Below are 14,732 nucleotides of genomic sequence, written 5' to 3'. Positions count from 1 at the left end.
AATTATAAGAATATCAGGTTTAATATTGGGAATCTCAGCTGCCATCAGATGTCTGTCTTCCTGTCTTGAGAAATCACCTGTATATAAAAGCTATTGGAGACAAAGAGAAGCAGTTATTCTGACCACAGGTCCTTAAAAAGCTTTTGCATAGGAATGATATTCTTTGAACAAAGATGGTTTTAAGGAATTTATGATAAAAAGGTCACTTGTACTTTAACTAGAGACTCTTCTGATGTGGACAGTGCTTACAATATTAGGTCAATAGTACTACAATGCAAATATTTTAACCACAGTAAGTAAAGGTATTTCAAGCAGTACCGTAATTCCAACAGAACTAGGTAAAAAATTATGAAGATTTTATTCTTCATTTGGAATATAAAGGTGCCATTTGCAGCCTTGTGCATACATGTGCTGACCACTAAGATGTAATAACTGAGTGGGTCCTAAGTGGAAGTAAAAAGTAGATGAAACTGCATTTATATATCAGAATGCAAATATAATAAATAATCCAATAAAATTACTTATTAAATAGTCTTCTAGGATTTTCTGATACTAAAAAAAAAAGCCTGTAATGTAGCATATTTTCCAAATGAAATGATCATGTTCCCCATTACACCAAGAAGTAGTTGTAACTGTTAGTAACTTTTAATGGATTCTTAATTTCAGGGTAGAATGCAGCAATCTGTGATGGTTTCGAAACGGAACATTTTTTACTTCATCATTCCATTGATGAAAATGCGAATAATAACAAAACATATGGTCAGTAATGGCAGATAAACTGGTCTACAGGTAACCTACTATCACATTCCTCATTTGCCTCACAGGGAATTAAAGAAAATAATGGATATTAAAACCCAATCCATTTGAGTCATGCGTAATAAGCAAAGAAACTCTTCATCATGCCTTAATCAGAAAAAAAAAGGCAGTAAGGTATCTAAATTTACTGTAATAACTATAAATTCAGTTTTACTTCTGGTTGGTTTAACTTTAAACTTTTAAAATTCTCAATCATTATTAACCATGAACAAAGTCCTACTGGACAGCAAGCCTCAGGACCACCATCTCTCTTTCCTCTTCAAGGCTGTACGAAACTTTCCTTGGGCTGTGATTATCCTGCTGAACTCCAATTCATGAGATTAGTTACAAGTACCTGGTTTTGACACAGTGCTGCCTGTGATGACATGATGATTTATTTTATCCCTCTGTGCCTAAAATTAATAATAATCCTATTTCTTTAGGTACTTTAGCATAAGAGCGTTACGAGAAAATTACAACTCACATACTTTGCCCAATGCCACTTAAGCACTCAAGACAGGCAGATATGGTAAATCAGATTTACAAACCCAAACATCTGTTAATAGATTTTACTAAGATGTAACTTCCATAAGGCTGCCTCAGCTATTGGCTACCTCTCAGCAGACCAACAAGAAAAACTACATGATTACTAGTTCTAAGTCTGATTTGTAACTCACTCCGGTAAAATCCAAACATCCCACCTGGTTCAATACACATCAGTCGCTAGTGATAATCAATCAGAAAATACACACTCTGGCCAAGGCCTCATGCCTTGGCTTGAGTCCAAGTTAATTTGACAGCTCCAGCCACACTGGTGGGGCTTAACAGACAATAATCGTGATTACATTAGAACTCAGGCTTGATTTCAACTTCGTAATAAAAAGAAAATACCTTCACACCAGCTATTTCAATCATGAACATGGCTGCTCCCAGAACGTGGCCCGCGTGGTAACACCAGAATTTGATTCCTGCCACCTCTTTCACTTCATGGAAGTTGATGGTCTCAATCTTGTCCATGCTTTCTTCAAGGTCTGTCTCTGTGTATAGCATGTCATCCGCTGATATATTACTGGATATAAGTGAAATGGCTAAATATCAGCTCATTTGACCAGCTTAGACTATGTAACAGCTGGAAAAAACACTTCCTGGATTATCTCCCACTGAGAGCAAGACTTCCCTTCAGTAACGCTGCATCTCCTGTGTCAGAAATCATGTCTAGCTACTGTAATGTAGTTCACGTAAGCAGAGTTAAAGCATCTTTCTTTTCAAACGCCATGCTAGAATTGCCTTTTCAGTCTGGAATCTGCTCTGTATTTGTCTAAAAGTACCAGTAGTTTCCCAGCCCTGCAGAGAGATCTCCCCCTTAGCTGGTAACAGTCCCCAAAACCCAGACTAACCACACTCTTCCCGTTAGCCCAGAACAAACAAGTTACAAGAGAACTGTTGATCAGGTTTCTGACCCAAGCGAGAACCTCCTGAGCCAAGATGCGCTCAGGACCATTGCGCTCACATAGAAAAGATGTGTCATGGCATGTAACACAAGGAAAAAAAAAAGAAACAAAAGAGAGAAAAAAACCCCAACAACCTGTATGTAACAGAACACTCTTTGTATATTTAATATTTAATCTGACCTTGTCCTGAAGAGTGATTTGTATCCTTAGGGGCTTAAAATTCACTACTTCTGTGAAGCTCAAGAATAAATACACATTGAAAAGCATGAGAACAAAAGAGTGTCTTAAGAGAAACAGACAGGGAAAAAAGGGATACTATAAAAGGTCCAAATAAGGCAAATGAAAAGAACGATGGGAAAGATTTTTTTTTTAAATAGGAAATTATTTGAGAGGCACATTATCCATGACATAGCAAAATGGTTCAGTAAGTTTAACCTGTGTATAATGTTGCTACTTGTGGCAACACCCAGGTTCATCCAGCCACCTTTGGCGGCTTCATCTTAAGTTCCTTATTAGATATAAAGGTGAAATAATTCAGAAGTTGAAGAGACAACCAATGTGTCAGCTTACCTGACTTTGACACAGTCTGAAAGAAGCCATTTATAAATAGCTTTTGTGGCATGAGTCATAAATGTCCTTCCCTTAAAACTTGTTTTCTGCAAAAACCACGGTAAAGCCCCACAGTGATCTAAATGGAAACTTAAAATAGACACACAAATCCGATTAATACATTAACATTACACAACACGAACATATAATATATATCATGTAATTCACTACTTCACACAAGAGCATGAAAACCAGAAACAGAATTTTTAACGTTTATTGTTAACTTTGTTGGTCTCTATTCTGTACCCTAGTGACTAGAAACACAACCAACAAAATGTAAAAGCAATACATGAAATTCTCCATTAATTGCAAAGGTTCGACCCATATAATCGCAGAATTATTTTTTTTGTAATTTACACATAAATTTAGAGGGAGAAAAATAACAGGAACCAGGAAGACAATAGATGTCAAAGATACAAGAAATCTAACAAACATGATCATAAGTTTGCATGTTGGACACTGTGGATTAAAACATGAACTACTAAAATAAAATTATTTGGCTACACTTCTAGTTTGACCTATCTTAAGGAAGCACTTTTGAAAGAGAGGTAGAACAAGCACATACGACAAGAACTCAGGACTTTACAGAGACACAGTTATGAGTGGCTAAATAATAATTTAGAATTGCCTCTCGTCTTGCAGCCACCAAGTAGTATTTAAACCATATTCAAAGCTTGCTTAGGTCTCCCAGAACCTTTTTCATTCAAAGCCAATAGTCAAACCCCAACCAATACATTTCAGCAGTCTTTACACAGAAAGCCCCTTCTAGAAGCTGTCACAATGGTACCAAAGCAGGCCAGGTTACAAAAATGCCAGATATCACGGCAAGCTCAGAAGAGAGCTGTAATATCAAATGACTGAACATCCTTAATTTTAAAAAAGCTGGAAACTAAAATTTTGCCATGCCATTACCATCTGTGTAAGTCCTATTTTCAGCCTCTCTTAATAACCTACAAGTGAACATAGCTCAGACCACGACCTCAGTATATTGGTTCTTCTAGGTGAAACTTACTGACTAATTAGGAGGAGATCAATCTCAGCAGGATCTATCAAATCAATGTAAGGAAGAGCATCCATTCCTTCCAGTCCAGGATGGATTCCACAATCAAGCTGAAAAATGAAAGAAAGTTAAAGCTCCTAACAGAACATATAAAAAATCCTCTTCCATTTTGGTCTGAAATAGATTTACTAGTGACTGGTAGCTCTTAGCGTGATGCAAAAAATGTATTTTTTCCTTAAACGCTGATTGAGATTCTATCTAAATGACTTCTCTCCACTGGGAAACTGAACACCTTTCAAAAGCTCCCAGTCTTTGTTTACAATTTGGTATTTATTCAGGTCTTCATTCACATGTCAACAACACCTGAACACAGAGAACCAGTGTGTACACGTTATTTCAGCCACCATCTGAGAAGACAGCTGGAAAAGGAAAAGAGAACATGTATGTGTTTATAGGTGAGCGTTTACACGTAAGCGTTGGTAAACATTAGCCTTACTTTCCACTGAAAATTAATATGTGTAAATTTTACAATCCACACTTCAGAAACATGCATTTGTTTGGGGATATGGATTTATTTGACGGGGCATCCCTCTGTAACACCTACAAGCATATATGCTATAAAACGCGCCACTTCTAGCACAGTGGCTGATTTCAGTGTGGAAGCTGAATTTAACCCCTCACATCTTTTTATGATCTGAACTACCATAATGAGAGGGCATACAAATACATTAATGCAATAATTACCATTATTTTTCTTCCTTTAAACTCCAGAATAATGCATGACCTTCCTACTTCTTGGCCAGCACCGCTGCAAAAGGATGTCAAAGTCATCAGTATTAAAACAACGCAACCCGTGTAGCTGTAATTATTTTTCTGTGTAGAAATAATGAAGGCACAGTCCTTTTAAACTCAGATATTTAATGTAACCGAACAGCTATATTTCTCTCAGTCGAAATGAGACCCTATTTAATGCAGTAAAAATAAAAAGGATATGTTTGGGGGAATTGTTTTGGTCTCTTCTGGTTTGTATTGCATGTCTGTGTACTCGAGTCTCAAAGTATTGAGATGTTTAATGAATGGAACACTTACTTCAATAACAAATTACCGGGGGCTGAATAAGCTTTAAGGAACATCCTCAAGTTTCCCAGAAAAGTCTGGCGATGCTACCAGAAACACCTTGAATTTTTTCTCTAGTAAAGATGCCAGTGCAAATTGAACTTAAAACACTACAAACCCCACAATGCTGTCGAAGTGCAAACGTCAAGAAATTAAGTATTTCACAGAATCACAGAATGTCAGGGATTGGAAGGGACCTCGAAAGATCATCCAGTCCAACCCCCCTGCCGGAGCAGGAACACCTAGATGATGTTACACAGGAAGGTGTCCAGGTGGGTTTTGAATGCCTCCAGAGAAGGAGACTCCACAACCCCCATGGGCAGCCTGTTCCAGTGCTCTGGCACCCTCACTGAGAAGAAGTTTCTTCTCATATTTAAGTGGACCCTGTGTTCCAGTTTGAACCCACTGCCTCTTGTCCTATTACTGGTTGTTACCGAGAAGAGCCTGGCTCCATCCTCGTGACACTCACTCTTTACATATTTGTAAACATTAATGAAGTCACCCCTCAGTCTCCTTCAAGCTAAAGAGAAGCAGCTCCCTCAGCCTTTCCTCATAAGGGAGATGCTCCCCTCCCTTAATCACCTTCGTGGCTCTGCTCTGTTATTTTGCTCCGACAACACTTTAGTTTTGCACAGGGAAAAGACACAACCTGTCAGACCGAGCAGGACCACTGCTCGTTGGAGAAGCGAGGGACGGAAAACCAGGAGGGGGAAAAATCCACCCGGCGGCCCGGGACTGCAACGCTCCCGCCTCGCCTGTCGCGATAACACAGCCCCGGCCAGGGACACGCAACCCCCGCCCCGCAGGCCGGGGCTCCGCCCGCCGGCCCCCGCCGCCCCCCGCCCGCAGGCCCGAGGCGCGGCTCCCGCCGCGGGCGCTCACAGGGGCCGGATGAGCAGCTGGTCGCTCTCCTCGGCCGGGATCAGGGCCTCGGCTTTCCGCTTCACCGACATGATGCCCCGCGCCCCGCCGTTACCGGACCCGGCCGCCTCTCGCTTCCGCTTCCTCCCCGCGACCCGGAAGCGGAAGGGCGCATGCGGGCCGCAGCTGAGGTGAGGGAGCGGCGGGAGCGAGCGGCGCTGCCGGGTGAGGCCGCGCCCGGGTGCTGGGGGCGCTGAGGTCCCGGCAGCGGCGCTGTGAGGACGGGGCTGCCGGGAAGCGTTCCCGGGAAGGAAGGGGCGGGGGGCTGTAGAGGGGCGCTCGGCCGAGCCGGCGCTGGGCGCTGCCTCCCGTGACAGGGCCGCGGCCTCCGGGGCCTCCGCCTTTCTGCGGGAAGCGGATTTATCGTTCTGTCATTCATCAGGTTTATGGTTTGGGCTGGGGGTAAAAACAGGAAGGAGAAAAGCAGCCCCGGACAGTGGTGCCAAATCAGGAGATGCTGAGAGCTCCGTGATCGTCTGACGTATTTTAAAAGTTAGTGGTGTCTGTTAACTACCGGTGCACCCAGCGGGTCTGCCCGCGTTGTGGCGGCTGCTGCTCTGCAGGAGGGGCTGCCGGAGCCGAGCTGGTGCCCGGGAGGAGCCCCGGGGGTGCGGGTGACACCATTTGCCTGTCGCCGAGGGCGGCCTGGGGTCTGCCAGGGACCGAGGGTTTGCTCAATGACAGGCACAGCAGCAGCGAGGGGACTGTAACCAGCATTGCATCACAGATCTAAGCCAGCACTGTGCCCTTGTGGCCAGGAAGGCCAATGGCATCCTGGGGTGTATTAGAAGGGGGGTGGTTAGTAGGTCCAGAGAGGTGCTCCTTCCCCTCTACCCTGCCCTGGTGAGACCACATCTGGAATATTGTGTCCAGTTCTGGGCCCCTCAGTTCAGGAAGGACAGGGAACTGCTGGAGAGAGTCCAGCGTAGGGCAACAAAGATGATTAAGGGAGTGGAACATCTCCGTTATGAGGAAAGGCTGAGGGAGCTGCTTCTCTTTAGCTTGGAGGAGACTGAGGGGTGACCTCATTCATGTTTACAATATGTGAAGGGTGAGTGTCACGAGGATGGAGCCAGGCTCTTCTCGGTGACAACCAATGATTGGGCAAGGGGCAGTGGGTACAAACTGGAACACAGGGTCCACTTAAATATGAGAAGAAACTTCTTCTCAGTGAGGGTGCCAGAGCACTGGAACAGGCTGCCCAGGGGGGTTGTGGAGTCTCCTTCTCTGGAGACATTCAAAACCTGCCTGGACACCTTCCTGTGTAACCTCATCTGGGTGTTCCTGCTCCAGCAGGGGGATTGGACTGGATGATCTTTCGAGGTCCATTCCAATCCCTAACATTCTGTGATTCTGTGATCCTTCTTGTGCATCTTCCATTATTTTCTGCAGTGTGAGCTGTCTTAAATAGACTGTTGTCTAGACTTCGTCCTCTTTCTTCCACCTGCTCAAAATTTCTGAAGCTCTGTAATTAAAATCATCCCTCTCTGAAGCTGGGAAATAAGCTTTCAGCACTCACTGGCTGGGAGCCAGCATCCCGTTTCTTGACGCTGTCTGGCCAAATGTTAAGTGAAGCAATTGAAGTAGTAGGGCAGATAGAGGGAAAATGCTTCTAGAATACTCTCAGAAACTCAGCTCTAAGGCAGTAAATGTAACATGCTTCTTGTTTTAATTTTCAGGAGCATGTGAATTAGTTATGGCTGCTCCTAGGACTATTACAATCAATAGTTCTTCAGAAGTAGTTGTTTGTTTTTTAATGGAAGCATGGTCTTTGGAGCAGGGAGTGCATTGGATGCACTTTGTAGGAAATTCAGGTTGTAGTTTCAAATAAAATTCATCTAATGCTTTTAAGTGGAAATACAAACTCTAAATTTTGCTTTGTTTCTAAATTCGTATCTTTATATGCATTAGAAACTGATCTTTGCAACAGTCTGTAAAGTTGGTAGTAGCATTTTGTTGATGAATCAGAAGGATGGTGAAGTTTTAACAGAGAGCTTGAGGGACTTTCCTCAGTCACACATGAAGAGCACCAGAGGAGCATTACTACTGCTGTTCTCAGAGTCCTTTATGAGTTTCTAGTTTTTGTCTGCTTTGGACACAGTGATTCTGGTGTTTGCCAAGAACTCCTTCCCTTGATGATCTGACAGCTTTAATTTTTATTTTTCCTACCTAGAAGATCTTCCTTGATCCAATTATGAAAAAATGTTTAGAAAAGGAAAAAAACGACACAGTAGCAGCAGCTCACAAAGCAGTGAAATCAGTACTAAAAGCAAGGTAAGCTGAATTTGGTGTAATCTCTGTTTATGGAAGCGCTTTCATTTGTTACAAGTTGACAGTTCAGTGGTTCAGTTACATTGATGTTAGGATGTGATTTCCATAAAATGCCATGTTCCACAGGGAGAACTTTCTACTACAATTCCTCGGATTGTGTTACGAGAGTTAAGAACCACTATCCATTGTAAAGCCCTTATATTCTGAGATGAATGCTCAATTGCTTCCATAGCGAAGCCCACGAACACAAGAGTTTCTGGCAGCACATAGTAAGGTTTGGAGGAAAAAGTCATAACGTTTGTTCTGTAGTGATAGATATTGTCTTCAAGAAGGTGCCTGGTGCTAGGTACCAAGCATGAATATATTCTTCAGTACTAGTTGGTTACTCAGTATCTCTAAAAAGTGTTCTTCATTTTGAATAATGTGTCCATTTTGTCTGATAGGTTTTGGAATGATCAGTTGAATATTCTGGATTTTCCAAGGTGCCGTTTCACTTCCCTTGCACTGCTATGTTATTTCAAGCATTGGTGACAAGCATGTAGTTGTCAATTTCTTCAAGTTAAGATGCAATACCAGAAAAGTCTGGACATAACTTTAAGGTTCATTTTCTCTTTTTCTTTTATTTCCTCCTCTTTTCAAAATATTTGTGGACTTCTCAATGGTTCCTGCTGAATTTATGTCAGTCTAATCTGCATTGAACCAGAAAGATAACTTTACGAAAGAAATAGCTGGTGATGTTTTTTTCTTCCCGTTTTGCAGTGCTGCTTAAGTAATTAGAACATAAACACTAGTTTATTTTAAAAAAAAAAAAGAGTCGAGGCAGGACATCTAAAAGTGAATTGTTATTATGTTCTCAGTAACTTTCTGATGATACTGTTTTTTCTCTTAGTCTGTAGATTCCAGTCTTGGGGGACTTTCCAGGTCTAGTACTGTGGCTAGTCTAGATACAGACTCCACAAAAAGTTCAGGTATGTAATCCATCCAGTGCATGGAGCAGGATTAACTTGATGTGTGTTTGTATAAAAGAGCAGAAAATGGAAAAGATTAAAATATGTACCTTTAATAACTGCAAGCGAATCTATTAGCCTGCTGACTATTACATGCATACTTCTAGGCTTCTAAAGTATTATTAATGATTCATCTAGGATGAAGTCCCTGTTTTTGAAGTTCTGGAATTCTTCAGAATTGCTTTGTTTTATTTTGTTGCAGGACAAAGCAATAGTAATTCTGATACGTGTGCAGAATTCAGAGTTAAATATGTTGGTGCCATTGAAAAATTGAAATCTAGTGAAAGCAAAAGTCTCGAAGGGCCATTGGACTTGATAAATTACATAGACGTTGCACAGGTAAGTGGGTTACAAGAGACAATACAAACAACACCAGAACATCTTAAACTTAGGCGTGTTTCTTTCATATTATCACGTGAGCTGTCAACTTGGTAAATTTTAGACTTACTAGAATAAAGTAGCTTACCTTAAAAAACATTAAACTATAAATCTCAAAAGCTGTCACGCTCAGTTCCATCCTATTGAGTAACTGGAGAAGATCCGCCCAAAAATGTGTTCTGAAGAAGCAGGCTCAGATTGAAGGCCCTTTTCATGAGTCGTTACTGAACACGTATCCAGTTGAAAGTTGTTGTCTTGTCTTCAGCACTGGTAGGATTAGTAGCCGGAAAATAATTTCTCCTTCAGATTTCCTCAGTCCTGTAGGAGTTTTCCCATAAAGGAAAATGTCACGTGTCTGTTTATCATCACTTACGAACCTGTGACCAAGGAACCTGAGTAATATTGGGTCATCCTTGCCGAACTGTGGTTGCTTGTAATTATTTTTGTACTAAAAGCCACAACTGGTTATTCTCATTAGGAAGCTGATCATTTATATCTTTAAAAGCACAGAATGTCTGTTTATCTTATAGCAACTTGACATCTCAATTATCTGAATATATGCTAATACTGTTTTTACAAAACAGGTGCCAGTGTGGAACGTAGATCACCCAGATCAGCACAGCATGACAGGGCATGCATTATTTTTCAGCCCATCTGATTTGACCACAGGGCCAAACTGCCCCCTGGGATGATAAATTCCTTTCCGGAATCTTGGAATAGAATAGGATAGGATAGGGTAGAAATTTCAGTTGGAAGGGACCTGCAAGGATCATCTATTCACACTGCTTGACCAGTTCAGGGCTGACCAAAAGTTAAAGTAAGTTGTTAAGGGCATTGTCCAAAAGCCTCTTAAACACTGACAGCCTTGGGCCATCAACCACCTATTTAGGAAACTTGTTTCAGTATCTGACCATCTTCTTGATAAAGAAATGCTGCCTAGTATTTAGTCTGAACCTCCTCTGAATGTGTTTCACATAAAGTTATGCGATCGGACAAGTGCAGGAGTGGCAGGCAGACTCCCCACAGCAAGACATGAGCAGCATTAGTGACATTGCTGATCCAGTAGACTGAAACACACATAAACACATTTTTTATTATGTATCTTCGTTGTTCATGTTCTTCTGGCTGCACTAAAGGCTTTTGTTTGTTTCCCTCCAAAGCAAGATGGAAAGTTACCTTTTGTTCCAAGTGAAGAGGAGTTTATTATGGGAGTTTCCAAATACGGCATTAAAGTTTCAACATCTGATCAGTATGTAAGTGATTCACAGCTAACTGTCTTTTTGGCGAGGGTTGAAAAGGGCTTTCATTAATTTCTCTGGTAGATGATCTGTGTGACCAAAATGTCACTCCTGGCTCTAAGCAAAAGTAAAACAAACCAACCACCAGAAAGCTCTCACAGCAGCACTGCTTCATGTCGTATCTCCTCAGGGCTTTCTGTATTTTCCTGTTTGGAATTATGACAAAAATCCTTTCCTTTTGAGACAGAGCACCAGACAAAAGGCAAGCCTTTTTGCTTTTTGGGCACACCTTCCTGTTTCTGTGGCTGTCCTGCCATTCTCTCACATGGAAAAGTAACATGACTGGTGGCCAAGCCCACAGGTTCCTCAGCCTGAGTTAGTAATGCAGTTCCTGTTGATGTTATCGTGGAGAGGAAAAAACAATGTTTGTTTTTTTTCAGGGATACCTGAGTTGTTTTCCTCTTTAAAGTTCCAGCCTTGCACTCATAATCCAAGAGTGTGAGTTCACTCCAGCATTAAAGCCTCATGAGTTCACTCTATTGATCAAGCCTAGGTTTTGTTTGCATCATTTCCTACGTGTAGTTTATTTTCCTTTAGTGCACTTCAAGTAGCTTTCTTTCTAAAAATAAAAATCCGGTCTCTTCTCTAGGGCCCTCCAGTTGCCTTTGTGTCGCTTTGTATTGCAGCCATGTGGTTTCCTTCTGGTTGCCCTCAGAGCCCCAGATACCATAAATACTTGGCCTTATGAAGTCATGACCCATCAACAACCCAGCAATGCCTGCTCATAAAAGCCTCGTGCATGAGAACAGTGAGCATTGCTCAATAGCTGAATACTCTGAAGAAAGACAAAAAGTTTCCTTTAGTCCCTTCAGAAAATAAACCACTTGTTTCTAATGCCTGGGAGGAAGTGTAGTAGTTGTTACTCAAACTTTGAATTCTTTTACGTTCTGTTTTTGCTCTTCTCCTAAATTCTTAATTCTCATTAAGAACATAGATTATACTATTACTTAAATTCCTTTGTACTGTGATAAAGATCAAATAGGTAATTTGAAGACTTTTATCCATCTTTTTTCTGGCTCCAAGCTGAAAGCATGCACAAGCTGATAAAGCCTTCTGTGATAAGCTAGCTTGCACTGGCATTTTATTGCATTGCATTCTGTTCCCAAATTCTGGCTTCTTGCATCTGTGTTACTGGTGACATTTAATTTGTCCTTTAGTGTGTTAGCCCACCTAACTCTTTTCCTAGAGTTCCAAGATGGAAAGGTTTTCTCTGCATTCATACAAAGAATACAGTCTTTTATGACTTTGGGGAAAAGGTGAGAATTCTGTGCTTTGTAGACGATACCTTTGCAGGATACAAAGTTTTTCCTCATAGATTTTAGCCAACACTTGAGAAATCTTGTCACTAGTGACTGAAATATGTAGATATGTAATTTACTGGTGTGTTTCATTTGTTTGTGGATGCAACCACTAGAAACCAATGGCAAATTATTCACAGAGGTCCCACTGAGGCTTAGACCTTCTTTACGTTCAGTTGGCATTAATTTGTACATTATATATATGTACATGTATGGCACAGTTTGTCCATCTGATTTCTCTCTCAACTACATTAACACTGTAGCAAGTTTCAAGCAAGTAACTCTAAAAAGTTAGAAGTAAATTGGGGGGAAATCTTGGCATCTTTCATACAGAGACTGGAGGGTTGATCCAGTCCCACGCTGGCTCCAGCTGCCTTCAGTGTGGTGTGATTGATAGTTGGTGAGGGTGTGAATAACTGTGAGCAATGGCCAAGCAAATGCCAGGGATGGAGATATGGCCTTATGAGCTCTGGTGGAGGGCCCTCTCTCAAGGGTTTCATAGCAGGCATTAAGCTCCATGTCTGCTTTTACAGTTTCTGTATTGAAGTGGATGTTTCTTTTGACCCTTCAGCTACTGATAGGGACAAGGCGTTTGATGCCATAAACTTAGAAAAAGAGCTGTCCTGAAGTCATAAGACCCTTGAGGTGGTTTGACTGGAATAAATGAGATGAATTATATTGGTTGTGTAGGGCAGCTTGAGAAGGAAGCCTTTGCATAGGGTAGGTCTGCAGAGACCTTGTACTGGACGAGATCAAGCAATCCCTTTTTGGAATGGCCAGGATCAGAACTGTTGGGACTCTGGTGAAACCCTTCAAGTGGGGTGGGGAGGAGAAGTCTCCCAGACTGGTGGCTCAGGCCACAAGTGGTCTGGCTATATCCACATGGCCACTCTCCCCACTCCCAAAGCAACTAACCTTGTCTGTACCCTCTCCTGGGAACAGTTGTCTCCTCTGTACCCTTCCCAGAAACGAGATGGGATTGTCTGCAAAAATACTGGAAAAGCAAAAAGTTGCTTTGAGCGACCCCAGAGTGCACCACCCGGCCTCCTCACAGAGAGCAGATGAGGATAGGTGGGAAATGAATATGTGCTTTTGTAGTATGGCCAGGAATATAGTCCACATATGAATGCAATTCTAAAATAGAAGCAAAAATTAAAGCTAAAATTGTGTTAAACCACCACTTACTTTTTAAAATGTTGACTAAACTCTCACTTGAAAATTACAGTTTTACCAAGGAATACTTTTCTCCTGTAAATAAATCTGAAGTATTCTTTTGTAAGAATCGAAACAGGTGGAAAACTGGAGTAGCTGTTGCAGAGTAACTTTTATTTGCCACACGGTTTCAGGATGTGTTACATAGGCATGCTCTCTATTTAATTGTACGGATGGTCTGCTATGATGATGGTCTGGGAGCAGGAAAAAGTTTACTGGCTTTGAAGACAACAGATGCAGCCTCTGAAGAATGCAGCCTCTGGGTATATCAGTGCAATAGTTTGGTAAGAGTTTATGTTTACAGTATTTAATTTAGGTATCGGTAGTTTGATTGCAAAGGGAAATTCTAAAACCCAAGGCCCTTGTGAAGGCTTTTTGGCAGAAGGGGGATTGCTCCTAATGAAAAAGAGGATAAATGTGCCCTGGCTGAGGAGGGGAGAAAAGCCCTGCTGGGTACATTTGATCATTTTTGAGGAAAAATACCTACATTCCCTAAAATTGCCACTGAGTGTCTATGCCTGAAAAAGCTCTTTGCAATCTAAAACATGCTATCGGAGCTGCTAAGGACAATCCTCTGTTTGCAAAGACAAAAACTTCAAAAGATTGGACAAAGCAGAGAGGGATTGAGTAAGAATTCTGGTAGCAGAGCATGCATTCATGTTTATAAGGGATCCCTTAGGAGCAGGAGAATTCAATGTCAAGATACTATGATATGACACACCCTTAGCAGCACTGGGGGTACACATGAGCTGACTTTAAGTGCTAATGTCATGCTGTGATGAAAGCTAACAACTCCGACTTGTTTCAAAAGAGCTCATTTAAAACAGCTTCCCACATGTCATTGCAGACCACAGAAATCAAATTGAATCTCATTTGTGCTGCTCCATTTTGCATGTCTCTGCCAAAAGAATGATAAAGGTCGCATTCTGCTTTAAGTAAGTCTTGAGGCGTTTGGGCGTTCTTCAGCAAGTGTTAATTTGTGTGTTTGGGTTTGGTTTTTTTTAGGAACAAGCACAAGCTATTTGCAAAGTCTTATCGACAGCCTTTGATTCAGTTTTAATGTCGGAGAAGTCCTGATTTTCTTCAGCAGCACATGACTGTGTAGTACAAGAGGCCTTTGTGTGGGCTGCTCTGTGATTCACGGACTGGCTGTAGCCGCACAAACCCAGCAAAGACTTGCTGTGCAAAAAAGAGCCACACAACCTTGCACATGGTACTTGATCGTTCCCCAACCATGACTTGAAGAAATTATTCCATCTTCCATTTCCAGGACAGTACAAAATTTTATATTTAACATATTTTTTTTTCCTAAATCGTGTTTTGTATATTAATGTCAATATTGTAGAAATGTAAAATAAAACTGACACTTGCTTCTA

At 41.6% G+C, this 14,732-nt stretch overlaps 2 protein-coding genes across 7 annotated transcripts in view; one reads left to right on the top strand and one right to left on the bottom strand.

The window, feature by feature from the left end:
* The window catches only part of CPSF3 (cleavage and polyadenylation specific factor 3), a 20,059-nt gene extending 14,063 nt beyond the window's left edge, over positions 1-5,996 (bottom strand). The window contains exons 1-6 of the mRNA XM_082047516.1: positions 5,854-5,996; positions 4,600-4,663; positions 3,868-3,965; positions 2,817-2,945; positions 1,687-1,864; positions 1-90 (exon numbers count right to left, since the gene is read on the bottom strand). Of these exons, the coding sequence (XP_081903642.1) occupies positions 1-90; positions 1,687-1,864; positions 2,817-2,945; positions 3,868-3,965; positions 4,600-4,663; positions 5,854-5,924 (630 nt within the window). The 5' untranslated portion in view covers positions 5,925-5,996. The remainder of the gene's footprint in view (positions 91-1,686; positions 1,865-2,816; positions 2,946-3,867; positions 3,966-4,599; positions 4,664-5,853) is intronic.
* On the top strand, positions 5,988-14,732 carry ITGB1BP1 (integrin subunit beta 1 binding protein 1). 6 transcript variants are annotated; one of them, XM_082047521.1, is made up of 8 exons: positions 6,009-6,023; positions 8,066-8,166; positions 8,607-8,762; positions 9,053-9,131; positions 9,373-9,509; positions 10,709-10,801; positions 13,491-13,640; positions 14,362-14,732. In XM_082047521.1, the coding sequence occupies exons 6-8, from the start codon at positions 10,754-10,756 to the stop codon at positions 14,431-14,433; spliced, it is 270 nt and encodes an 89-aa protein (XP_081903647.1). In that variant the 5' UTR covers positions 6,009-6,023; positions 8,066-8,166; positions 8,607-8,762; positions 9,053-9,131; positions 9,373-9,509; positions 10,709-10,753; the 3' UTR covers positions 14,434-14,732. The 6 variants fall into 6 exon arrangements, with proteins under 6 accessions (XP_081903644.1, XP_081903645.1, XP_081903643.1 ...); XM_082047522.1 differs by lacking the exon at positions 6,009-6,023 and adding an exon at positions 6,040-6,057 and having other exon boundaries at positions 10,713-10,801; XM_082047520.1 differs by lacking the exon at positions 6,009-6,023 and adding an exon at positions 6,040-6,057.

This window comes from Streptopelia decaocto, assembly GCF_964273445.1.
Source record: "Streptopelia decaocto genome assembly, chromosome: 3".
Classification (NCBI taxonomy): Eukaryota; Metazoa; Chordata; class Aves; order Columbiformes; family Columbidae; genus Streptopelia; species Streptopelia decaocto.
Note: the sequence above shows the minus strand (reverse complement) of the source record. Positions and strands in the feature narration are given on the sequence as shown.